The sequence below is a fragment of the Phoca vitulina genome, unplaced genomic scaffold, assembly GCF_004348235.1.
Source record: "Phoca vitulina isolate PV1807 unplaced genomic scaffold, GSC_HSeal_1.0 scaffold20, whole genome shotgun sequence".
NCBI classification, from domain to species: domain Eukaryota; kingdom Metazoa; phylum Chordata; class Mammalia; order Carnivora; family Phocidae; genus Phoca; species Phoca vitulina.
Genome location: NW_022589723.1, coordinates 36,103,588 through 36,131,411, shown reverse-complemented (window position 1 = coordinate 36,131,411; position 27,824 = coordinate 36,103,588). Strand labels below are relative to the sequence as shown.

General features: G+C 36.1%; 1 protein-coding gene across 6 annotated transcripts in view; it reads right to left on the bottom strand.

The window, feature by feature from the left end:
* The window catches only part of LRRC49 (leucine rich repeat containing 49), a 165,888-nt gene that overhangs the window by 5,720 nt on the left and 132,344 nt on the right, over positions 1-27,824 (bottom strand). For all 6 annotated transcript variants that reach the window (XM_032418081.1, XM_032418083.1, XM_032418082.1 and 3 more), the window contains 3 exons: positions 17,552-17,737; positions 14,441-14,550; positions 4,012-4,165 (listed from right to left, as the gene is read on the bottom strand). In XM_032418081.1, coding sequence (XP_032273972.1) covers positions 4,012-4,165; positions 14,441-14,550; positions 17,552-17,737 — 450 coding nt within the window. The remainder of the gene's footprint in view (positions 1-4,011; positions 4,166-14,440; positions 14,551-17,551; positions 17,738-27,824) is intronic.

Below are 27,824 nucleotides of genomic sequence, written 5' to 3'. Positions count from 1 at the left end.
GTTCTTTATCATTGAGGAAGCTCAGTTGTGAACCATCTTTCTCTTTTGCCCTTACCTCTTCTACCCCCGAAGGTCTTTTTCATGCTAGTGCCACATATAGATTTTCCAGGATTTCTTGAAAAACCTTTATACTTTTATTATAAACTTTAAAATCTCTGACCCATTTGGAATTTATGTGATGTAAGATATAATGTCTGAATCTAGCTTTCTTTTTTCCTCCGTTCCCCAATTATTCCTAAATCATTTATTGGAGAGTCCACGTGACTTGAGATACTTTTTTATCATATAATAAATTCTCTTTTGTATTTGGATGTGTACTCGAATCTTCCATTCCATCCCATTAGACTATCTCTTCATGGCCATCCTGTTTGAATTGATCTGACTTTATCATATACCTTAACACCTACTAGTGCTAGTATTCTCAATATTCTTCCTTTTCAGAGTTTTTATGCTTATTTTCCCACATGTACCATAGGGTCAGCTTGTCTCAAAAAACCCTCAATGAAAATTTTTGGCATTTTTATTGAGATCATATTAAATTTTTAAATTAAGGAAAACTGACATTTTGCTTTAGATCCTTCTCATCCAAAGCATGGTTAGGTTTTTCCACTTGTATAAATCTTTGGTGTGCTTCATTAATGTTTTAAAGCTTACTTCACAGAAATCATGCACATTTATTAGTTAGTTATTATCAGGTATTTTATCTTTTTGTGTTACTGCTGTGAGTTGGGTCTTTTCTTTCTGGTTGTTATTTACTTACATGGAAGCTGTTGATTTCTGCTCCATTACTGAATTTTTTTATAGCTTTTATAGTTTCTCAACTAATTATCTTGGGATTTCCAGAGATTCAATACTATTGTCTGCAAGTAGTAAGTTCACTCCTTTCCGCAACTTTCAAGTTACCACTAATCTCTTTCTCTTGCCTTTTTGCATTGTCTGTATCGATAAATGATAATGGCGATATTGGACACCCTTGTCTTGAAGCTGACTTCAGTGATGCATTCGGGTTCTACTGCTGTGCAGCACATTACCTCAAACTTGGTGCTTAAGACAACACATTTCTATCATCTCACAGGTTCCAAGCATCAGGAGTCCAGGCACAGCTTAGCCGGGTGCTCTGCTCAGGATGTCACAGGGCTATAGTCAAGGTGTCAGCCAAGTGGTGTTCCTTTCTGAAGCTTGGGTCCTCTTCCAGACCCAGGTGGTTGTTTGAACAGAACTCAGTTCCTTGCAGTTGTAGAACTGAAGCCCCATTTTCTTGCTGGCTGCCAGCAGGGGGCTGCTGTCAGCTCCTAGAAGCTTCTTGTAGTTCTTGGCCATGTACCCTCTCACATGGTGGCTTACTTCTTCAAGACCAGCAGTAGTCTGAATCCTCTTTTAAAGGACCTGGTCAGACTTACCCAGGATAATCTCCCTTTCCATTAACTCAAAGCCAACTGATTAGAGACCTTAATTATATCTGCAAAATCTTTTTACCCTTGCCATATTCCATTGGTTAGAAGCAAGTCACATGTTTTACTGCCACTGAAGAGAGGGATACCAGGGTGTGGGAATCATGGAGGACATCTCAGTCAGAATTCTGTCTACCATTAATGCTAATGTTTCTAGAGTTTCCCCATCAAGCATGACATTTCCTATTCAATTTCTATTTATTCTATTTGTTGATTAAAAAAAATTGATGGATGTTGAATTGTGTGAAACGCCTTTTCAATGTCTAAAGAAATAATCACAACTTTTCACTTGAGATCAACCAATCTACTGATAGGAATCTTCCTTGGATTGCTAGAATAAACTACACTTGGCTACTAAACGACATTTAACATTCTGCTGTAGTCTCCTTGATACTCCTCCTTTTTTAAAGGATTTTTGCATCATTAATATTCTCAGGTTTTTGGTCTGGCTTTTCTTTTTCTGTGCCAATCCTGGCAGGTTTTAGATTTAATGTTATGATGTCTGCCTTAAAAAAAATGGAAAAGTTTTCTTCTTTTGCAGTACTCTTGCACAATTTAAAAATCACTGGAATTGTCTGTTCTTTAAAGATTGGTTGATTTCTCTGTGAAATTGTTCTTGTTTTGCATACAGCTTTTTGATATTTTTCTAAATTTCTTTTATGGAAATTAGTATTAATTTTTGGCTCATGGAACTGAATTGCTTCAAGAAGACAAAGACTTGCAATCCTGTCATTTTGGCTTTCATTTTCCTCCTTTGGCCACATCAGGAAGCCCCTACTGGCCAAAGATTAAATTCAATCCTTTCACATAGCCCTCTTACTACCTTTCTAGTCTCTTCTTTTAATACCATCTACCTCAATCTCTGTGCTTCTTAACAGTGAATTGTTCATAGCTCCTGGCTCTCTCCTTGTCTTTTTATGCTTCTATGCCTTTTATTCATACTGTGCTATTTCTCAGAATTTCCCTTTTCCCTTTGCATATAGCTACATTTTATCATTTAAGACTGTTATCAGGAAGATTCTTCTTTGGAAAGCCTCCCTTGACCTGGATAAGATATCCCTCCTATACTCTTTTGGTATACTGATTTATAACCATCCCTGTATATGTCTATCTCCTCCATTAGGATGTGAGATCTGTGAGGATAAGGACTTCTTACAGCCCAAGTAATGTATGTGACAGGTGTTTAACACATGATTTTTGAATGAGTGAAAGCATGAATGTGGGGGTCGGGGAGGATTTCAAGTTATTGACTTCAAGCATTTGAAGAGTTTTCATGAGAAAGAAATGAATTCTCTTTTCTACATAAGGTGGTACTAGGGTCATGAATTAAAAGTTATTAGGAGGCAGATTTCAGCTTCACATGAGTAAGAATTTTTTCACCAATGGAATTGTTCAGTGATAAAGAGCTACCTCATGAAGCAGTAATTTTTGTACTAGAAGAATTTGAAGCAGAATCTGAACATCTTTTAGGATGTTATAAAAATATCAATTGCATTGAGTTTTCAAGGTATTTTCAAGCTGAATCCTTAGAGCCCCTATGGGTTCCGAAGAGATGCTTCAGGACTCGGGGAGAGATGAGGAGAAAGGAAAAGAATAGACAATCCAATCAAATGAAGCTCTGAAGCCTCCTTTCCCTTAATAACAACAGCTGCTCGGCTGTTTTTGCTTTGTTTTGACATACTGGGTTTCAACTACAATATGGTTTGAATAAAGAGTTCCATGGCTTTTAAAAAACATCTGAAAACCACTTGCCTGGCCATTTTACTGCCATATATATATATATATATATATATATAAAATACATATATAAAACCTGTGTGAGTTATATAAATATAACTCACGGTGCCTTGCACATCAGTTAAAGTCAGTGAGTGCTCCCTGCTCTCTTTGTCTTGCTCTTTTGCCCTTCAGTCCCCTCAAAATCTCTTGCAGAATCTCCACATTCTATTATTATTTAGAGGATTTGTTTCTTCAGCTTTCGTATGTGTTCCACCAAGGCCGGCGCTGCATGCTCTTCTTCTTTGCAGCTCCTGTGGCCCCCTAACACTGTATTCCTCCAATAAACCTCTGAATACAAAGAAGTAAAAAATTAGTTCCAGCTTTTCTGGCTAAGCAGCTACAGTGGAAACAGAATAGGTTAAAATGACATCACACGATTAAGGACACAGAAGTTAATGGTGTAGGAGAATGAAAGCAGTGAATGAGAACATCAAGGACACAACCCAACATGGGCCAGTTAAGTATTCACAGCAAGCCCGTATCTCTTGTCTTAATTCAGACAGATCAGAACCCTTGGTCCACTTTGGTCTAAATTTTTGGTACAGATTTCTTTGGAACATTTTTTTCTGCTGAAATAAAGATATTGGAACTATGGACTCTACTTCTTCCTAATGCCATGGTGCCCACTGTCTCCAGCTGTACATAACATCAGGCTGGCTAACTTTCCAGGCCACAAACATGTTATCTTCACTGATCAAAGGGAGAAATATACAACTGCCAAGTCCCACGCCAGGTGGGAGATATCCAGGCACCAGATCCCAAAGACTGATGGTGGTTTTACCTCTAGCCTTTCGTTATAAAAGTCTCTCGTGGTATAATTTAGCATAGCACGGTTTGTGTTTTCTCCTACAAGTCTTTTGCTATCACTGTTTTCTTCATTGACAAGACCAGGTTTTTTTCCTTTGGTTTCTAGCAGATACCGGAATTGCTTCTTTCTGTAGAAAGACAGTCAAGAGATATAGTTATCAATGAGATTTATTAAAATGTGTCTACTTTTTGTTGACTTTCAAGGGAAGCATATGCTCTTTGGAATGTCTGTTTTATGAGTCTGAGTTATTTATTTGAACTCAGTTCAATACCCCAATCTTTCTACTAATTAAGCTAGTCAACCCAAATTCTTTTGTTTCACAACTACCAGTCATCAACATAAACATGTCTCAACCATTTCTAAAGTGAACAAACCCTACCTTAAAGAAATCAATACAAAATTTAAAAATCACAGAGCACAAAACAACCCAATTAAAGAGTAGTAGGCCAAACTTTTTTTTTTAAGATTTTATTTATTTATTTGACCGAGAGAGAGCACACAAGCAGGGGGAACAGCCGGCAGAGGGAGAAGCGGGCTCCCCATGAAGCAGGGAACCCAATGCAGGGCTCTATCCCAGGACCCTGGGATCATGACCTGAGCCGAAGGCAGACGCTTAACAGACTGAGCCACCCAGCCACCCTAGGCCAAACTTTCTAAGTCATTATCTTTCGTAAAACATATATTACCTCTTATAAATCACACAAATAGTTCATGATTCCATTATGCAGCTCAGTAGTATTACTCACAGTTAGAAAATGGAATGGGATACTGGTTTAACTTTAGGCAAAACCAAAATAAACAAAACCTAAAAACCTCCAAGTGTTAGCATATTGGGGCAAGATCCTAGTAGGAGGTAAATAATGAAACTGGAAACTTCATTTGATTATGAAGAACATGAACAGTGTTTAGAGCATCACTGGCAGACCCATAAGCCTAGACAGAGAAATGCAACTCATCTCCTGTGAAAGTTGATTTCTGGTTTCCACCAGACTTAGGGTGTCTCTAAGTGAAGGGGTATTACTACTTTACTATAAACCAAACTAAAGATTAGGAAGAGAAGAAGAATAGCTCTTTACCCTTTTCTAATTTAAAAGCATAAAACAGCAATTTTAGGGTGCTTGGGTGGCTGTCGTTAAGCATCTGCCTTCGGCTTGGGTCATTTTCCCAGGGTCCTGGGATCGAGCCCCACATCGGGCTCCCTGCCCCGCGGGAGGCCTGCTTCTCCCTCTCCCATTACCCCTGCTTGTGTTCCCTCTCTCACTGTGTCTCTCTCTGTCAAATAAATAAAATCTTAAAACAAACAAACAAACAAACAGCAATTTTAGAAGTATTTTAAGGAGTACACATTTTGAAAAGTATAAAGAAATAGATAAAAATCACCCATAAATCTATAGCTCATAAATCTATATAAATCTAAAACATTGTTCACATTCAACGTATTTTTTTGCAGGTTTTTTCTACGAATTTTTGTAAAAAGTTAAGATCATACTAAACATCTGATTTTGTACACTTGTTTTCATTCAATGCTATGTAATCAGCATTTTTCTATGTCATTAAAATTTAATGAATGAATAAAATTCAATTGTGATGTTAATCAACTTCCCTAATCAGGCTCTTGTTTTGGATATTTAGGTAGTATAATTTTCTCACTTTTATAAAGAAAAAAGTGAGTAACATATAGATCTTTACCTGCATTTTCTTTATTGACTTTTTAATTACCAAAGCAATGCATATGTACATTTTATCACTTATATTAGTCTTTTCAAATAATCAATTTTTCATTAATTCTGTTTTTATTTTTATTTTGTTAAAGATTTATTTATTTATTTGAGAGAGAGAGAGAGTGCTCGTAAGTAGGGGAAGAGGTAGGGTGGGCAGGGGAGAGAATCCTGAAGCAGACTCCCTGCTGAGTGGTGTCAGATGTGGGGCTCAATCTCAGGAACCTGAGCCCATGACCTGAGCCAAAACCAAGAGTTGGATACCCAACTGACTGAGCCACCTAGGTGTCCCTCGTTATTCTGTTTTTAATGTCATTATTTCTTTTAACTTCCTTCAGGATTATTTTGCTTTTTTCTTCCTAACTTCTTTATTTTCTTCTCCTAACTTCTTTAGATAAATGTTTAGCTCATTCATTTTCAGCCTTTATTCTTTCCTAATACATGCATTTCAAAGGCTAAAATGTTTTCATTTAGCATCATGTAACTTTATTCCACAAGTTTTGAAATGTGGTATTTTTGTTATATTTCAGTTCAAGGTAGTTTCCATTATAAAATTGTCTTTAACCTGTGGGTTATTTAGAAATGTGTTTTTTGATTTCCAGATATACGGAGATTTCCTGGTTAACACTGAGTAACTGAGTTAAAGCTTAATTGCATTTTGAACAGAAAACATGGGCTATGTAAATCCTTTGGAATCTGCTGATAATTGCCTTATGGATAGTATTTGATCAATTTTTATAAATTTCCATGCATGCTTAAAAAGAACATGTTATTGGAGGCAATGTTCTTTGAATGTCCATTAAATCAAATTTGTTAATCATGTTGTTTAAGTATTTCATATCCTTTTTAAATTAACTACTCAAAAGTATATTAAAACTTCCCACTGTAATGGCGGAGTTATAGTAATGTCGATTTTTGGTTTATAGGTTTTTAAGGCTATGCTAATAGGTGCATACAAATTAAATTAGCAAATTTATCTTAATATTTCAGATGAACTGAACTTATTATCATTTTGAAATGATCCTCTTTATTTCTAGTATGGCTTCTAACCTTAGTCTATTTAGTCCTCAATGGCTACTCTGTTTTTATTTTGGCCAATATTTATGTTGTTACCTTTTCTCACTTTTTTACTTTTAAACTTTATGTAACCTTATGTTTCAGATGTGTCCCTTGTAAACAACATATAACTGAACTTCATTTTTTTACTCAATCTGACAATCTTTGGCTTTTAACCAGAACAATTAATACATTTGTATTTTATCATTGATAACATTGATGGTAATAATTACGAGCTCCCTTGAATTCATGCCCTTTACAATGTGATTCTGCAGCTAAGCAGGCTACCTCCTGCTTAGACCAGGCCTCAGGAGTCCTTGCATGTTTTTTCTCTCTCTTTAAACCCTTCTTCTCCCATGAAAACAAGCCCAGGCAGATTTCTGGAGCATGAGCGACCAGGTGGAGCAAAGACAACTTGTCCTAAGGCCTCCCTAGACCAGTTTATAGCTGGCCAACTCCCGAACAAGTGAGAGCCCAGACTAGATCAGCAGAGCTGCGTACCCAACCCATAGGTGACTGCAGATGCATGAGGACCCCAGCTGAAGGCACAGCCATCCAGCTGACTTGCAGACTCAGGGGAGAAAATGACTCTTGGTCCAAGCCTCTGACTTTTGGTACAAATGGAATTGCTGATACAGTCGTATTTAGGTTCAATCTGACATTTTCTTTTCTTTCAATTTGACCCACATGTTCTATGTTTCTTTTCTCTTTCTCTTCATTTCCATTTCTCTCCCCTCCTCCTTATTAGTTTAGAAGCTGTACACTCTTTATTCTTTGGTTACCATAGAAATTAGAACATGCACTCTTAACTTAACTAACATCTGGCCTTAATTACTATAGCTCCTTCCTAGATAATACAAGGATCTAAAACACTATATCTTTATCTACTTCCTCCTACACTACACTATTGTAGTGTAAGTTAATTTTATATATTTTAAAACCCACAACACATAATTATTGTTACTTTATACAGTCAATGTTCATTTGGCTTTATCCCACAAATTTGGTATTTTCCTTGCTCTTTATTTAGCTCTTCTTGCACCTCAGACCTTCTATCTGGGATCACTTTCCTTCTGCTTAATTACAGGCTTTATAATTTCTTTTAGTGCAGGAATACTGGTGGGAAATACCTTAGCTTTTGTTTTTTATTACTTTGCTTTAAAGTGTCTTTATTTTATCTTCATTCTTAAAAGACATTTTTACAGTGTATAGAAATCTAGGTTGTTGGCAATTAATTTCCTTCAGTACACTGAATATATGTATTATCCTGTCTTCTAACTTCCACTGCTGCTGTTGTGAAGTCAGTTGCTGATGTGCACTCCTTTAAGATCTTTTTTCCTGGTTGTTTTAGAATTTTTTACCTTTATAGTTGGTGCTCTGTGGTTTCACTGTGAGGTGACTTGGGTAGATTTCTTTTAGCTGAATACATTTGGAATTGATTGAGCTTGTCTAATGTGTAGATTAGTGTATTTCATCAGTTCTAAAAAATTCTTTGCCATTATCTTTATTTATTATTTTTTGAGCCAAAGGCAGACATTCAACCAACTGAGCCACCCGGGCGTCCCTGCCATTATTTTTAAATATTACCTCTACCACACCTTCTTTATCTTTTTGAAATTCCAATCAAACATATTTTAAACCTTTTTACTCATTCTATCTCCAAATTTCTTAACTGCTTTTCCAGATGTTCCTTTCTCTTTGTGCTTCATTTGACAAAATTCCCTCTAAGCTATTTCCCAAATTACTGATTCTCTTTTCAAGTAGGTCTAATTGGCTGTTAAACCTCTTAAGTTTTAATTGTGTGTGGTTTTTTTTTTAAGATTTTTTATTTATTCATTTGTCAGAGAGAGAGAGAGAGCACAAGCAGGGGGAGTGGCAGGCAGAGGGAGAAGCAGGCTCCCCACTGAGCAGGGAGCCCAATGCGGGACTCAATCCCAGGACTCTGGGATCATGACCTGAGCTAAACGCAGATGCTCAACCGACTGAGCCACCCAGGCGTCCCAAGTTTTAATTGTGTTTGTTGTATTTTTCATTTACAGAACTTCCTTTGGTTTCCTTCCAGATCTGATGGATCACTTTTTAAATTTTCTTGTTGTTTCCAGGTATTTTCAAACTTGACTAATTATATCATGAAATACACTATGCATAGTCGTTTTATAATCCTTACAAAATAATGCCAAAATCCAAAGTATCTGTGTTGTCACCTCTTCAGTACTTTTATGGAGTTTTCATTTTTTATTTTATCCAAATTTTTAGTTGTTTGTAGTGCAAGGAATTGTCAAAACAACCTAACTTACCATTATTGGAGAAGTCTAATGTATTCTCAATAAGAACTTCCAAATTGCACAAACATACATAGAGTAAAACTTGAAAACCACTCTTTAACTACTCAACCACCATTCCTAACATCCACATCCTATCGGGTGTTCATCTTTTTAACTCCCTTTCTATGCCTCTGTATTTATACATATACATTTATTTTGTTGCTTTTAAAAATAACATCGGGTCATAATATAAATGCTCATTTACACTATTTTATTTAATGAACTATCTGTCTCTGGATCATTTCACATCAGAACAGAAAAACTACTTTAATCTTTTTTTTTCCTTTTTCTTCTTTTTCTTATTGTCTTATAATGATTGTAATGTACACAGTATCATATAGATACTACATTCATAGTTTAGAAGTATCATGATTTATTTGACTTTCCCTATTGTTAGGCATTTAATTACTTTCTAAAGTTGGGTTACTACAAACAATAAAGCAATGACAGCCTGTATGTAAGTTTTTTGTGCCCATGTATGTGCATTTCAATAGGCTATACTCCTAGTACTAGAACTTCTGGGTTCAAAGATATGACAGATATTGCTGAACTACTTCCTTCACGAGTCTGCATCAGGTTACACTTCCACCAATAATGTAGACTATATATTTCTCTGAATACTAATAAACCCCCAATATTATTAGTTCTTAAATTTTTTACTCAATCTCATTGGCAAAAATGAAACCTCATTGTTTTAATTTTTACTTCTCTGATTACAAGTGAGTTGGATCTTTTCTTACAATAATTGGTCTTTTTTTGTTGCTGTTGTAAAGTCTTTATATCCTTTACTTTTACTTTCATGTTGATTGTCTTTTTCTTACTAAATTTGTAGGACTTCTTAAATCTGTTAAACGTGTTGCAAATACATTCTCCCTGTCTGTTCATGTCTTTTGACTTTATGATGTCTTTTATCATACAAAAGTTCTAAATTTTTGTGAGCTAAATGTGTCAAAACTTTAAAAAGTATTAGAAAGTATAGCAGAATGTTTTGATAAACTTGAGATGATGAATGCCTTCCTAAGATACAAAATTCATCTTGTTTAGTTTACTGAGAAATTGGGGGTGGGGAGAGGGGTTAGCCTGGTGATGGGTATTAAAGAGGGCACGTATTGATGGAGCACTGGGTGTTATACGCAAACAATGAATCATGGAACACTACATCAAAAACTAATGATGCAATGTATGGTGATTAACATAACATAATAAAATAAAATTTAGAAAAATATTAAAAAAACAAAAAGTAAAAATAAAAATAAAGTTTACTGAGAAATCACACTGGGATTGTTGCTTGGAAATTTAATAATTACATGATTTAATTAAAATAAATTGACATTTTTATTAAGCCTCAGAATTCATTAACAATGTACATCTTTCCATTTTTTAGACTTCTTTTTTTATTCCTAATTTCACTGTTTACTTCTTAGTTACTTTATGTCAGGTGGATTTCCTGATATTTTATCATTTTTATTGCCTCTATAAATGGGATACTTTTCTAATACTATTTTCAAGAATTTATTATTTTAATGAAGAAATGCCAATTATATTTGTATGCTGATATAGTGTCTGGTTTCCTTGTTATATATTCTAATTAGTTATAAAAAAGTTTAATAGTTGAGTTCTTGGATTTTCCTTAGAAAATGGTCTTTATAAAGAGTCAATTTTTGCTTTTACTAGTCAACTATTCTTTCTTATTTCTTTAAAAGTTACTTTATCTTCATGAATTTCTTACCTCCATTTTCTTTTACTTTACTTTGGTATTTTTCTAGCTTCTTGAGTTGAAAGCCTCATTCATTAATTTCTAATCTTTCTTGTTTCCTAACAAGTATATTAAAGATATATCATTTCTTCTCAGTACAGTTTTAGCAACATCCCACAGGCTGTGACACAGAGTGTCCTTATTATCAAATTCATTTATATGTGATTTATAACTTTGGTTTTAATTTATTTTTCAACCCAAAAGAGTTAAAGTACTTTTTAAAATCTTTTTTAAAAAAGGAATATGATAATAATAATAAAAAGAACAAAAACCAAAACAGAAATAAAACCCAAAAAGGTAATTCGAGCAGTTATCTATAAGCATACAGTAAAAAGAAAGCTTTTACACACTTTTGGAACCCTAGTGTCCTCAGCTCAACTCCTAGAGACAGTCATTTTTTTAAAAATCAAATATTTTAAAATTACACAAGGACATCTTTGAAATGTCTGCCCCATATCTCATAAATTGCAGTTCACTATACAACCGTCCTATAACTTCCACTTTTATTTTCTAAGACATCTTACAGACTGTTTCATATCAGAACCACTAATTATTTTTTGAGTGGCCTGTCATTGGTCTTTTATTAGTTGAAATTTAGTGGCTTTCATATTTTTGCTATTATAAACACTGGCTGCATTGAAAATCCTTGAACACATACATATATTTGTGCTCATGTAAAAAAACGCTATCCGAAAAAGATTCCTTTAAGCAAAATTACTAAGTCAAAGGGGATATAAACTTAAAATTTGTTAGGTATTGCTAAGAATTGCCTCAACTTATACCACCAACAGTGTATAAAAATTCTGTTTCAACATGCTATATCCCACCAAACTTTTAGTCTTTCCCCACAAAGTTGTCTCATTGTTTTAAAATTTTCATGTCTATGACTTCGATTGATGTTAAACATCTTTTTTAAGTTTAAAGGCACTGTATTTTATTTTCTGGGAAACTGCTTCTCCTGTTTCTTTGTGTTTCCAATTTCAACTGGGTAAAATTTTGGCTCATTATTTTTCTAATTTTATCATATGATTAGAGAAAGTGATCTGTTTGAGTATGTTTTTTGGGAAACATGGGAGATTTCCTTTGAGATTAATATATGTCCAATTTTTGCAAACATTTCATAGGTGTTTGAATAGAATTTGTTTTTGAATTGGAAATAAGAGTCTGGGGATAAAATTATAAATCCATTTATTTGATAAAGTACATTAACTGTGTTATTCAAATCCTCCATATTCTTTTTTTTTTTTTTTTTTTTGGTTTATTTGATCTACTGATCTATTAGATTAATATCTATCACAATAACTGTGAATTTGTCAATGTATACTTGTACTTGTTGATGTATTTAGGAGCTGAGTTACATTAAGTTTCATAATTATATTTTTTGGTAGATTGTAGCTTTTGGTCATCAGTTCTATTATCACTAATATTAATATTCCCAGATTTGTTTGTTGCTATTGTTGGCGTTTCCCTGTTATATATTTTCATCCCTTTATTTTCAAACTTTATATATTGCTTTCTTCAGGAGTATTTCTCCAAAGACAACATGTAACTCAATTTTAATCCTGATAGCCATTATCTATTAATAGGAGAATTCCATTCATTAATATTTATTATAAATAACATATTTATTTTTCTTTTTTCTTCCCTTCCAGCCTTTTGTTGATCTTTTTTCTTTTTAGTGGTTTAGAATCTGTACCATCTAGCCTTTCTTCCTAATGTAGCCCTTAAAATTTTAATATACACAGTTAAACATGTATTTTTCCATCAACTTTTGGTGCTAAGTAGTAGTCCCAAGGGGGAAAAAAAAACTTAGGAAAGTTTAACTTCCTTTCCCTTAGGAATTTCTGGGATTTTTATTTTCAGGTTACTAAATTTTTCCTTATGCATTAATATTTTTGATAAATATATTTTTTAGACATATTTTATTTTTATTATTATTTTAATTTTTAATTCCTTAATTATGAGCATATTTTTAAAATTCACATATAATGTGTTATTTGTTTCAGGGGTAGAGGTCTGTGATTCATCAGTCTTACATAACACCCAGCGCTCACTACAACACATACCCTCCCCAATGTCCATTACCCAGCCACCCCATTCCCCGACCCCCTTCCCCTCCAGCAACCCTCAGTTTGTTTCCTAAGATCAAGAGTCTCTTATGGTTTGTCTTCCTCTCTGGTTTCATCTTGTTTCATTTTTTCCTCTAATTTTTACTTATTTCCACACCATCAGTTTTTGAATTCAATGCTTCCTATTTCTTGTGTTCACTCTTCATTTTGTAGCAGTCCCTCCTTCAATATTTTTTTCTCAAGTGATTTTATAGGTTTTTTATGGGATTTAGATTCTACCAATCAGACATACTTGGGTAAGATCTGAAAGCAGAACTGAGCTAAGTGGGGAAGTAGAGATAGCACACACATACCCGGTTTTTTTCGGTACAAATTACAAATCTGTAATTGTAAATTCTGCAACCAAGTTCTGGGGACAGGAGTGAGGAATTCCTGATCCCCCACGCAGTGAAAGTGGTATGATCCTGGAGGTTGCAACTGGGATGACAGTCTCCTGATCAGCTAGTTCCCTGAGCAGAGGCGGCAGTTTTCTTGGTGGGCTGGTTCTGTGGTATCATTCTGGGAGTCATTAGACTGCTTCCCCGTCCCTTCTGATGATTTTATAGACAACTAATTCCTTGTATATCAGTCGTTTTCTGCTTATTCTAGCCAGAGTGAATTCTCTTATCTATAACTGAATCATGACTGACATAGCATCCTCGACTTTTCTCCTTCCATCCACGCACATTTTCTTAGTGTGTTCTATCAGGTTCTGTTCTCTTCTAAGTATTTTTCAATTTATCCTATTCTCCACTCTCACTGTCTTAGTTCATGCCTTCAAAATCTCCCTCCTGGACTATAATGAGCCTCTCGATTGGTCTGCAGTCCATCCATCTCTGTCTGTTCAAATGGCAGCCTTTCTAGAATATACATCTAATCACACGATTGTTGTGCTTAATTACAAAGCACAAGTATTCATTTTTGTTTTGAATGGATTGCAAAACTCTTCAAAATCAAACCACAATCTTTCTCGCTTCATTTACTGTCACTATTCACAATTATCCCATGCTCCAATTATACTAAACTTGTTACAATTCCTTGCACCTTTGCAAATCTCTTTCCCCTATATCCTCTACCTGAAAAACTCCTCATTCCTGAAGAGCTAGATAAAATGTTACCTCCTCTGTGAAGCTTTCCCTTATGTTCTTCCAAAGTGCAGTTGGTCTCTCCTATACTCCTACAGCCCTCTCTGAAATCTGAAACATTCACATTTTAAGTACTTACATATATCTTTAAATTATTAGCTTATAAGCCACATAAGAGCAAGAATTTTGTCTTATTCAACTTTATACCCCAACACTTTGAAGAGGGCCAGCCACAAGACAAATTTAGGATCAATGTTTGTGGGATGCACAAGTGGCAGTTAAGAGGTGTGTGGAATGTATTCCTTTTTTCTAGTGCAACAGAAATTCTATAAAAATGACAGAAATTAAAGATTACCTGGCATCACCCAGAATTGAAATCATACGGTACTGGGGTAACTCGGAAGATGCAACATGTGCTAAGATTCCAAAGAGCCTTTCAGCCATTATCATATCATTCTGCGTCACCTGAAGAGATACAATGGAGAGGGGTCAAAATGACACTGGCTCTAGCTTGATACACTTAACACAATTTCAAAGAAATTTCTAACGTGTTTTCTTTTAGTCCAGGGAAGTGCCTTCTCTGGGCTGTAAAAGGAGAGTTCTCATTGACATCTCTTTCTTCCCTAACTTAACTGAAGTGAAGATGTACAGCTGTTGGCTCATGGTGATGGAGGATGACCGAGGTGATGAATTAGCTCTGACTCAAAGCAATGTTCCCTGAGAATTAGACTTGAGGCAACTTAAATTCTTAATGATTTTTTTTTTTTCAGAAATCCTATAGTTTCTTGGAGTAGAATGATTTAGGGGGAAAATTCTCAAGTGTCAATGGAATAGATTCACTTTAATAATGTGTCAAAGGTAAGCCAAGGTGTTGTTCATACCTTGCTTCTATAAGAATAACATTGTCCTTTTCTGAGAGACGGAACGTTAGATAGGCAAGGTACTCCTGTTCATTCTAAAACTATGTCTACCTTTCTCTCCACAAGGAACTGTCACAGGTATTCTCTGTGAGGGCTTATTCCTATGTTAACCAAGAAGGTACTAAAAGCTAAAAGTGGGACTTGGATTAATATCTGGGCATATTTTCTTTAATATAAGATATGGTTGCTTGCATTTTAAATACTATTAGTTTGCCTATGTAACCAGTTGTTCCCAACCAGGGGCCATTTTGGCCCCTAGGGAAACATTTGACAATGTCTGGAGACATTTTTGGTTATCACAACTGGCAGAGGGGAGCTACTAGAATCTAGTGGGTTGAAGCCAGGGATGCTGCTAAACATCTTACATTGCACAGGGCAGCCCCCACAACAAAGCATTACGTGGCCCAGAATGTCAACAGAGCTGAGGTTGAGAAACCCTGGTATAGTTAAATTTTGGAACTTAAAAAAATTCATTAATACTGCTGTAATACACTTCACAGGCATTTTCCAAAAAATAAACCCGTAATTCACAAGCATCTTATACACATGATTCAGTGCAATCTCACATTTTCCCTAAGACCCTCAGAGTTAACGAGGCTGCTGTTCCCTCAAATCTTTCCTTTAGCTGACAACTAAGTTGTTTGGTCTAACATAGTCACCTAGTGGCCAGTGCAGGCCACTACTCCATCTTTTCTTCTTGATGCTCACAATTCAAATTTAATTCTACCTCAAGCACTATTATTCTCTCTCATATACAAAGAAAAGTAGGTATATTGTATAATATTACTACATATTGTCAAGGTTGAGATAAGCAGCTTTATTTTAGACTGTTTAAATAAAGGGTCAAATATCCCAGGCATTGACATTTTAGGAACTTTAAATCAGAATAAGTTATATTGGTTCTTTCGAATTCTTCTCTATTTTATGTAATTATACTGTACCATTCCTTCCTATTTCAAGGTTCTATCATAATTAATACATCTCTAGTAGTGATCCATGTCTGGGTAAATACACTACTTAGGTTAATGGGGTCAACAGTCTGGCCCTTAATGAAGGAGAATACTCACCCATAGCCAAAGTAACTATTCTACTTCCAGTCCAGGGGACTAAATACTAGTTCTGATCAATGACTTACAACCTCTCTGGGAAGTGCCAAGAGAATACACAAGAGTACACAAGACTGAGCCAAATCTCTTGGGAACTAGCTGGAGAAATTAGTCGTCTGAAGGTTCCAGATTTGTCCTACATCTTCGACAGATAGCTGATACTGTGGTCATGAGCCTACCATGGTTGATGCAAATTTCACTTGGCTGTTGTACACTGACCCAGGGATCTCCAGTCTCTTAACACTCTACCAGATTTTTAGAGTGCTAGGCCAGAGGTACTTGTAGTACATCAGCTGCAGGGAAATACAGTTGCTATTACCACCATGCTGGCAAACTTGATTACAGCTCGTTTTACAATAAAGAGGTCTTCTGAATGTTAAGAGATAATCGTAATAATACTAACAGCATATTAGAGATCTTCTTTCTTTGGAGGATTAATTTAAATTCAGTGCAGGAATTCCACAGGAGAGGAAGAAGCATAGTTTCTCTTTTCTTCCAAAATAGTACTTAGAGAACATGGTCTTTGGATAGCAAGGAGATTACCCTTGTGACAAGCTTAGCAAAATTAATCTGAAAAATATCCTTTCACTAATAATATTCCAGGCCTGAGTTATACAGTGCAGGTAATCCACAGGCAGCTGTTACAAACTATTAACAAAGCAGTCCAGCCATTTACATATGCTTGTTTTATTTCCTTTTTTTCTCATTTTTACTTTCTCTTTTTTACCTTTCTTCCTTATTTCTCCTTCTCATCTTTTTAAAATTATTTTTCTTTTCCTGCATACATTCTCTTTTTTTCTCACTTTATTCCTCCCTTCCTCTACCATGACCCTTATCAGCTGACCTTTGGGTATTACTTCCCCATCCTTCTTATGTGTCCGGCAGTCTGCAAAACACTTTGAAGAATACAAAGATCACAGTACCTACATAAGTGTTCTTTTTTTTCTTAACTGTCATCCTACCAACATTTTACTTCTCTGAATGTTTACAAACAACAGTAAAAGTATTTGCTATTCACCATGATTTGGTTACTATTTTTAAAGTCTGTCTAGTGCTTTAGAAGTTTTTTGATGGATTTTTAGCTTAAATGTCAAGATTTGGGAAAGATCCACAATATTTCTCAAAAGTTCTATCATGGTGGGGCACCTGGGTGGCTTAGTCATTAAATGTCTGTCTTGGGCTCAGGTCATGGTCCCAGGGTCCTGGGATCGAGCCCCACATCGGGCTCTACGCTCAGTGGGAAGCCTGCTTCTCCCTCTCCCACTCCCCCTGCTTGTGTTCCCTCTCTCACTGTGTCTCTCTCTGTCAAATAAATAAATAAATAAAATCTTAAAAAAAAAAAAGTTCTATCATGGTTACCGAATTTCCTGACCATTATTATGACTATTTCCCCTAAAAAAGGAATATTTTAATTCTACAGTTGACTTATGTTTATCTTACCTCTGTCCCATTTATTTTCTGCATACTAAAGTGGCTCAGCCTAAACAGTACATAGTATTTCCAGAGTGTAAAATTGACAACTGGATTTCCTTGAGGATCAATTGTCAACTGGTCGACACGGCGGAGTTGAGCTAGTGCATTAAACTGCTGCAGCATTACAAGATTTGTTTCCTTGAATTTAAGGTGCTGCAATAATAAAACACAAAAAAGAGCTGAACATTGAATTTAACCATCTTAAAAAATTAACATTAAAGCTTCACTGATCATTCCCCAAGAAATCTGTAAACTTTAGGCTTAACTAGTATGTTTTCAATTACATTAAATCAACTGAATCTACTAAATTTACATAATTTTAGTACATCTGATACATCATTGATGGAATCCATTAATCCACCCAGTATTGAATTATAAGTGATTTCCCGTCTGCAAAGGATGTCCCCCATTTACTAGCAAACTAAGATCCTTAAAATTAAATAAATATATAATAATTCAGACTTTTAGGCATTACAATGATTTTTATATGCTTTACACTGAAATTAAATCTACTAGAAATAAAACTTCCAGAACTTTATAAATACAGGGCTCACAATGCTTCTGAGAAGAATTAATTAGTCATTACTACCTGTATCTTGCCAATTACTATTCAGGCTAGTTAAACTGGCCATGGGAAAAGAAAATCACTAAAACTGAAATGCCTATGTAAGTGTTCTTTCTGTGAAATTGGATGCTCTTTTCTGAACATATTGTCTCCACTTCTATCTATCTTCTTTAGGGAGGATGATGTGGCAAAAGAAAAAGAACTATAAGAGGGCAGGTGAAGGAAATCACTTGGCTAACGGAGAAAAACACAACAATAATAAAAACTCAAGGGAGAACTCACCGTTTCTGCAAATACATACTAGTAAGTAACATAATAGTACCACAAACAGCTAATTGGAAAAAGCTAATTTCTCAACCTTATTTTTTTTTTACTTTTAATTCCAGTACAGTTAACAGTGTTATATTAGTTTCAGATGTACAATACAGTGATTCAACAATTCTGTACATTACTCAGTGCTCATCACAGTAAGGGTACTCTTAATTCCCTTCACCTATTTCACCCACCCTGCCACCCCGCCGCCTCTGGTAACCATCAATTTGTTCTCTATAGTTAAGAGTCTGTTTTTGATTTGTCTAATTTTTCCTTTATATATATCACATATATCCTTATATATATCACATATATATACATACATACATTGGAATATTATTCAGCCATAAAAAGAATGAAATCTTGCCATCTCTCTCTCTCTCTCTCTCTCACACACACACACACACACACACACGCATCTGTTCATCTGTGGACTGACATATTCTTTATCCATTCATCTGTGGATGGACACTTGGGCTGCTTCCATAGTTTGGCTATTATAAAAAATGCTGCAATAAATATAGGAGTGCATATATTTTTTCAAATTCGTCTTTTCATATTCTTTGAATAAATACCTAGTACTGCAATTACTAGATAGTAGAGTGGTCCTATTTTTAATTTTTGGAGAAATCTCCATACTTCCTTCCACAGTGGCTGCACCAGTTTGCATTCCCACCAACAGTGTGCAAGGGTTCATTCCTTTCTCTCCACATCCTAGCCAACACCTGTGTTTCTTGTCTTTTTTATTTTAGCCATTCTGCTGGTGCGAGCTGATATCTCATTGTGTTTTTTACTGCATTTCCCTGCTGATGAGTGATGTTGAGCATCTTTTCATGTGTCTGTTGGCCATCTGTTTGTCTTTGGAGAAATGTCTGTTCATGTCTTCTACCCATTTTTAAATTAGATTATTTGTGTATCTGGTGTTGAGTTGTATAAATTCCTTATACATTTTGGATACTGACCCTTCACTGGATATCATTTGCAAATATCTTCTCCCATTCAGTAAGTTGACTTTTAGTTTCATTGATTGTTTCCTTTTTTGTGCAGAAGCTTTTTATTTTTATATATTCCCAATAGTTTATTTTTACTTTTGTTTGCCTTGCCTCAGGAGACCTATCTAGAAAGAAGTTGCTTCAGCCAATGTGAATTAAGTTACTGCCTTTGTTCTCTTCTAGGATTTTTATGGTTTCAGGTCTCACATTTAGGTCCTTAATCCATTGTGAGTTTATTTTTGCTTATGGTGTAAGAAAGTGGTCCACTTTTGGGGTGCCGGGTGGCTCAGTTGGTTAAACGGCTGCCTTCAGCTCAGGTCATGATCTCAGGGTCCTGGGATTGAGCCCCATATCAGGCTCCCTACTCGGTGGGGAGTCTGCTTCTCCCTCTCCCTCTGCTGCTCTCTCACTCGTGCCCTCTCTCTCTCAAATAAATGAATAAAATCTTAAAAAAAAAAAGTGGTCCAGTTTCATTCTTTTGCATGTAGCTGTCTAGTTTTCCCAACAACACTTGTTGAAAAGACTGTCTTTTCTTCATTGCATATTCTTGCTTCCTTTGTCGAAGATTAATTAACTATATAATCATGGGTTTATTTCTATGCTCTCTATTCTGTTCCATTGATTTATGTGTGTATTTTTGTGCCAATACCATATTGTTTTGATTACTACAACTTTGGGATTCTGATACCTCCAGTTTTGTTTTTCTTTTTCAAGATTGCTTTAGTTATTTAGGTTTCTTTATGGTTTTTAGGATTTTTTGTTCTAGCTCTGTGAAAAATGTTGGTGGTATTTTGATAGGGATTGCATTACATCTGTAGATTGCTTTGGGTAGTATGGACATTTTAACAATATTTTTTCTTCCAATCCATGAACGCAGAATACCTTTCCATTTCTTTGTGTCATCTTCAATTTCTTTCATGAATGTTTTATAGTTTTCAGAGTACAGGTCTTTCACCTCCTTGGTTAAATTTATTCCTAGATATTCTATTATTTTTGATGCCATTGTAAATAGGATTGTTTTCTTAATTTCTCTGCTACTTCATTATTGGTGTATAGAAATGCAATGGATTTCTGTATATTGATTTTGTATCCTGCAACCTTACTGAATTCATTTATCAGTTCTAGTAGTTTTTGGTGGAGTCTGTTAAGTTTTCTATGTATAGTATCATGGCATCTGCCATCAGTTAAAGTTTTACTTCTTCCTTACCAATTTGGATGTTTTTTATTTATTTTCTTAATTGTGGTGGCTAGGACTTCCAGTACTCTTGAATAAAAGTGCTGAGAGTGAACATCCTAGTCTTGTTTCTGATCTTAGGGGAAAAGCTCTCAGTTTTTCACCATTGAGTATGATGTTAGCTATGGGTTTTCATATATGGCCTTTATCATGTTGAGGTATAACAACTACTTTGTTGAGGGTTTTTATCATGAATGGATGCTGTACTTTGTCAAATGCTTTATCTGCATCTACTGAAATGATCATATGATTTTTTTAAAAAGATTTTATTTATTTATTTATTTATTTAATTGACAGAGAGAGAGAGGGACAGCGAGACAGGGAACACAAGCAGGGGGAGTGGGGGAAGGAGAAGCAGGCTTCCCACCGAGCAGGGAGCCCAATGCGGGGCTCGATCCCAGGATCCTGGGATCATGACCTGAGCCGAAGGCAGTCACTTAACCAACTGAGCCACCCAGGCACCCTGATCGTATTATTTTTATCCTCCTTCTTGTTGAGGTAATGTATCACGTTGATTGATCTGTGAATACTGAATCACCCTTGCAATCCTGGGATTAAATCCCACCTGATTGTGGTGAATAATTTTTTTAATGTATTGTTGGATTTGGTTTGCTAGTATTTTGTTGATGACTTTTGCATCTATGTTCATCAAAAATATTTGTCTGTAGCTCTCTTTTTTTGTATGTCTTTATCTGGTTTTGGTATCAGGGTAATGCTAGCCTCATAGAATGAATTTGGAAGCTTTCCTTACTCTTCTATTTTGTGGAATAGTTTGAGAAGAATAGGTATTAACTTGTCTTTAAATGTTTGCTAGAGGAATGCCTGGATGGCTCAGTCAGTTAAGCGTCTGCCTTCGGCTCAGGTCATGATCCCAGGATCCTGAGATCGAGTCCCACATTGGGCTCCTTCCTCAGCAAGGAGCCTGCTTCTCCCTCTGCCTGCCTCTGTCTCTCTCTCTCTGATAAATAAATAAAATCTTAAAAAAAATAAAAAATAAAAATAAATGTTTGGTAGAATTCACCTGTGGAACTCTCTGATCCTGGACTTTTGTTTGTTGGAAGGTTTTGATTACTGATTCAATTTCATTGCTGGTAATCAGTCTGTTCAAATTTTCTATTTCTTCCTGATTCAGTTTTGGTAGTTTATATGTTTCTAGAATTTATAAATTATTCCTAGGTTAGCCAGTTTGTTGGCATATAATTTTTTATAATATTCTCTTATAATCCTTTGTTCTTTGTTTGGTTTCAGTTATTATTTCTCTTCTTTCATTTCTGATTTTATTTGAGTTCTCTCTCTCTCTCTCATGAATCTGGCTAAACGTTTTTTAATTTTGTTGATCTCTTCAAAGAACCAGCTCCTGGTTTCATTCATTTGTTCTATTGTTTTTTTTAATTTCTATTTCACTTATTTCTGCTCTAATCTTTATTTCCTTCCTTCTATTCATTTTGGGTTTTGTTTGTTCTTCTTTTTCCAGCTCCTTTAGGTGTAAGATTAGGTTGTTTGAGATTTTTCTCACTTCCTGAGGTAGACCTGTACTGCTCTAAACTTCCCTCTTAGAACAGCTTTTACTGCATCCTAAAGATTTTGGACCACTGTGTTTTCATCTTCATTTGTCTCCATGTATTTTTTGATTTCCTCTTTGATTTCGTGGTTGACCCATTCATTGTTTAGTAGAATGTTATTTAACCTCCATGTATTTGTGTTCTTTCCTGATTTTTTGTTATGGTTGATTTCTAGTTTCATAGTGTTGTGATCAGAAGAGATGCATGGTATGACTTCAGTCTTTTTGAATTTGTTGAGACTTGTTTTGTGGCCTAATACATGATCTATTCCAGAGACTGTTCCATGTGCACTTGAAAAGAACGTGTGTTCTATTGTTTAGGATGAAATGTCCTGAATATATCTGTTAGATCCATCTGGTCCAATGTGTCCCTCAAAGCCTCTTTTTCCTTGATGATTTTCCACTTGGATGATCTATCCATTGATGTAAATGGGGTGTTAAAGTCCCCTACTATTATTATACTACTATTGATTACTTCTTTTATGTTTGTTTTTAGCTGCTTTATATATTTGGGTGCTCCCATGTTGGGTGAATAAATATTTACAACTGTTACATCTTCTTGTTGGATTGTTCCCTTTATTATTATATAGTGTCTCTGTGTTTTGTTACAGTCTTTGTTTTAATGTCTATTTTGTCTGATATAAGTGTTGCTACCCCAGCTTTCTTTTCACTTTCATTCGAATGATAAATGCTTTTCCATCCCTTCACTTTCAATCAGCAGATGTCCTTAGATCTGAAAAGAGTCTCTTGTAGGCAGCATATAGATGGGTCTTGCTTTTTTTTTTCCCCCTCCTGCTATCTTCTTCTTTTTTTTTTCTTAACATATATTCCATTATTTGTTTCAGAGGTACAGATCTGTGATTCAACAGTCTTGCACAATTCACAGTGCTCACCATAGCACATACCCACCCCAATGTCTATCACCCCATCCTTCCCACCCCCCCCCAACTCCAGCAACCCTCAGTTTGTTTCCTGAGATTACGAATTCCTCATATCAGTGAGGTCATATGATACATGTCTTTCTCTGATTGACTTATTTCACTCAGCATAATACTCTCCAGTTCCATCCACGTCGTTGCAAATGGCAAGATCTCATTCCTTTTGATGGCTGCATAATATTCCACTGTGTATATACCACAGCTTCTTTATCCATTCATCTTTCGATGGACATCTTGGCTCTTTCCACAGTTTGGCTATTGTGGACATTGCTGCTATAAACATCGGGGTGCATGTACCCCTTCGGATCCCTACATTTGTATCTTTGGGGTAAATACCCAGTAGTGCAATTGCTGGATCGTATGGTAGCTCTATTTTCAACTTTTTGAGGAACCTTCATACTGTTTTCCAGAGTGGTTGCACCAGCTTGCATTCCCACCAACAGTGTAGGAGGGTTCCCCTTTCTCCGCATCCCCACCAACATGTCGTTTCCTGACTTGTTAATTTTAGCCATTCTGACTGGTGTGAGGTGGTATCTCATTGAGGTTTTGATTTGGATTTCCCGGATGCCGAGTGATGTTGAGAACTTTTTCATGTGTCTGTTGGCCATTTGGATGTCTTTTTTGGAGAAGGGTCTGTTCATGTCTTCTGCCCATTTCTTGATTGGATTCTTTGTTCTTTGGGTGTTGAGTTTGATGAGTTCTTTATAGATTTTGGATACTAGCCCTTTATCTGATATGTCATTTGCAAATATCTTCTCCCATCCTGTCGGTTGTCTTTTGGTTTTGTTGACTGTTTCTTTTGCTGTGCAAAAGCTTTTTATCTTGATGAAGTCCCAATAGTTCATTTTTGCCCTTGCTTCCCTTGCCTTTGGCGATGTTTCTAGAAAGAAGTTGCTGCGGCTGAGGTCGAAGAGGTTGCTGCCTGTGTTCTCCTTTAGGATTTTGATGGACTCCTGTCTCACATTGAGGTCTTTCAACCATTTGGAGTCTATTTTTGTGTGTGGTGTAAGGAAATGGTCCAGATTCATTCTTCTGCATGTGGCTGTCCAATTTTCCCCACCCCATTTGTTGAAGAGACTGTCTTTTTTCCATTGGACATTCTTGCCTGCTTTGTCGAAGATTAGTTGACCATAGAGTTGACGGTCCATTTCTGGGCTCTCTATTCTGTTCCATTGATCTATGTGTCTGTTTTTGTGCCAGTACCATACTGTCTTGATGATGACAGCTTTGTAATAGAGCTGGAAGTCTGGAATTGTGATGCCGCCAGCTTTGCTTTTCTTTTTCAACGTTCCTCTGGCTATTCGGGGTCTTTTCTGGTTCCATACAAATTTTAGGATTATTTGTTCCATTTCTTTGAAAAAAGTGGATGGTATTTTGACGGGGATTGCACTGAATGTGCAGATTGCTCTAGGTAACATTGACATCTTCAAAACATTGGTTCTTCCAACCCATGAGCATGGAACATTTTTCCATTTCTTTGTGTCTTCCTCAATTTCTTTCCTGAGTATTTTATAGTTTTCTGAGTACAGATCCTTTGCCTCTTTGGTTAGATTTATTCCTAGGTATCTTATGGTTTTGGGTGCAATTGTAAATGGGATCGACTCCTTAATTTCTCTTTCTTCTGTCTTGTTTTTGGTGTATAGGAATGCCACTGATTTCTGTGCATCGATTTTATATCCTGCCACTTTACTGAATTTCTGTATGAGTTCTAGCAGTTTTGGGGTGGAGTCTTTTGGGTTTTCCACATAAAGTATCATATCGTCTGCTGAGAGTGAGAGTTTGACTTCTTCTTTGCCAATTTGGATGCCTTTTATTTCTTTTTGTTGTCTGATTGCTGTGGCTAGGACTTCTAATACTGTTGAATAGCAGTGGTGATAGTGGACATCCCTGCCGCATTCCTGACCTTAGGGGGAAAGTTCTGAGTTTTTCCCCATTAAGAATGACATTCGCTGTAGGTATTTCATAGGTGGCTTTTATGATATTGAGGTATGTACCCTCTATCTCTATACTCTGAAGAGTTTTGATCAAGAAAGGATGCTGTACTTTGTCAAATGCTTTTTCTGCACCTATTGAGAGGATCATATGATTCTTGTTCTTTCTTTTGTTAATGAGATACAATAGTATCACGTTGATTGATTTGCAGATGTTGAACAAACCTTGCAGCCCAGGGATAAATCCCACTTGGTCGTGGTGAATAATCCTTTTAATGTACTGTTGGATCCTATTGGCTAGTATTTTGGTGAGAATTTTTGCATCCATGTTCATCAAGGATATTGGTCTGTAATTCTCCTTTTTGATGGGGTCTTTGTCTGGTTTTGGGATCAAGGTAATGGTGGCCTCATAAAACGAGTGGAAGTTTTCCTTCCATTTCTATTTTTTGGAACAGTTTCAGAAGAATAGGTATTAATTCCTCTTGAAATGTTTGGTAGAATTCCCCTGGGAAGCCATCTGGCCCTGGGCTTTCGTTTGTTGGGAGATTTTTGATGACTGCTTCAATTTCCTTAGTGGTTATAGGTCTGTTCAGGTTTTCTATTTCTTCCTGGTTCAGTTTTGGTAGTTGATACATCTCTAGGAATGCATCCATTTCTTCCAGGTTATCTAATTTGCTGGCATAGAGTTGCTCATAATATGTTCTTATAATTGTTTGTATTTCTTTGGTGTTGGTTGTGATCTCTCCTCTTTCATTCATGATTTTGTTGATTTGGGTCATTTCTCTTTTCTTTTGGTAAGTCTGGCCACTGGGGTTTATCAATCTTGTTAATTCTTTCAAAGACCCAGCTCCTAGTTTCGTTGATCTGTTCTACTGTTCTTTTGGTTTCTATTTCATTGATTTCTGCTCTGATCTTTATGATTTCTCTTCTCCTGCTGGGTTTAGGCTTTATTTGCTGTTCTTTCTCCAGCTCCTTTAGGTGTAGGGTTAGGTTGTGTACTTGAGACCTTTCTTGTTTCTTGAGAAAGGCTTGTATTGCTATATACTTTTCTCTTAGGACTGCTTTTGCTGCATCCCAAAGATTTTGAACAGTTGTGTTTTCATTTTCATTGGTTTCCATGAATTTTTTTAATTCTTCTTTAATTTCCTGCTTGACCCATTCATTCTTTAGTAGGATGCTCTTTAGCCTCCATGTATTTGAGTTCTTTCCGACTTTCCTCTTGTGATTGAGTTCTAGTTTCAAAGCACTGTGGTCTGAAAATAGGCAGGGAATGATCCCAATCTTTTGGTACCGGTTGAGACCTGATTTATGACCTAGGATGTGATCGATTCTGGAGAATGTTCCATGGCACTCGAGAAGAATGTGTATTCCGTTGCTTTGGGATGGACTGTTCTGAATATGTCTGTGAAGTCCATTTGGTCCAGTGTGTCATTTAAAGTCTTTATTTCCTTGTTGATCTTTTGCTTAGATGATCTGTCCATTTCAGTGAGGGGGGTGTTGAAGTCCCCCACTATTATTGTATTGTTGTCAATGTGTTTCTTTGCTTTTGTTATTAATTGCCTTATATAATTGGCTGCTCCCATTTTAGGGGCATAGATATTTACAATTGTTAGATCTTCTTGTTGGATAGACCCTTTAAGTAGGATATAGTGTCCTTCCTCATCTCTTATTACAGTCTTTGGTTTAAAATCTAATTTGTCTGATATAAGGATTGCCACCGCAGCTTTCTTTTGGTGTCCATTAGCATGGTAAATGGTTTTCCACCCCCTCACTTTCAATCTGGGGGTGTCTTTGGGTCTAAAATGAGTCTCTTGCAGACAGCATATCAATGGGTCTTGTCTTTTTAATCCAATCTGATAGCCCGTGTCTTTTGATTGGGGCATTTAGCCCATTTACATTCAGGGTAACTATTGAAAGATATGAATTTAGTGCCATTGTATTGCCTGTAAGGTGACTGTTACTGTATATTGTCTGTCTTCCTTTCTGGTCTATGTTGCTTTTATTTTTTATTTTTATTTTTTTTTTATTTTTTTTTTAAAGATTTTGTTTATTTATTTGACAGAGAGAGACACAGCGAGAGAGGGAACACAAGCAGGGGGAGTGGGGGAGGGAGAAGCAGGCTTCCCGCGGAGCAGGAGCCCGATGCGGGGCTCGATCCCAGGACCCTGGGATCATGACCTGAGCCGAAGGCAGACGCTTAACGATTGAGCCACCCAGGCGCCCCTGGTCTATGTTGCTTTTAGGCTCTCTCTTTGCTTAGAGAACCCCTTTCAGTATTTCTTGTAGGGCTGGTTTCGTGTTTGCAAATTCCTTTAGTTTTTGTTTGTCCTGGAAGCTTTTTATCTCTCCTTCTATTTTCAATGACAGCCTAGCTGGATATAGTATTCTTGGCTGCATATTTTTCTTGTTTAGTGCTCTGAATATATCATGCCAGTCCTTTCTGGCCTGCCAGGTCTCTGTGGATAGGTCTGTTGCCAATCTCATGTTTCTACCATTGTAGGTTACATATCTCTTCTCCCGAGCTGCTTTCAGGATTTTCTCTTTGTCTCTGAGACTCGTAAGTTTTACTACTAGATGTCGGGGTGTTGACCTATTTTTGTTGATTTTGAGAGGGGTTCTCTGTGCCTCCTGGATTTTGGTGCCTGTTTCCTTCCCCAAATTAGGGAAGTTCTCTGCTATAATTTGCTCCAATATACCTTCTGCCCCT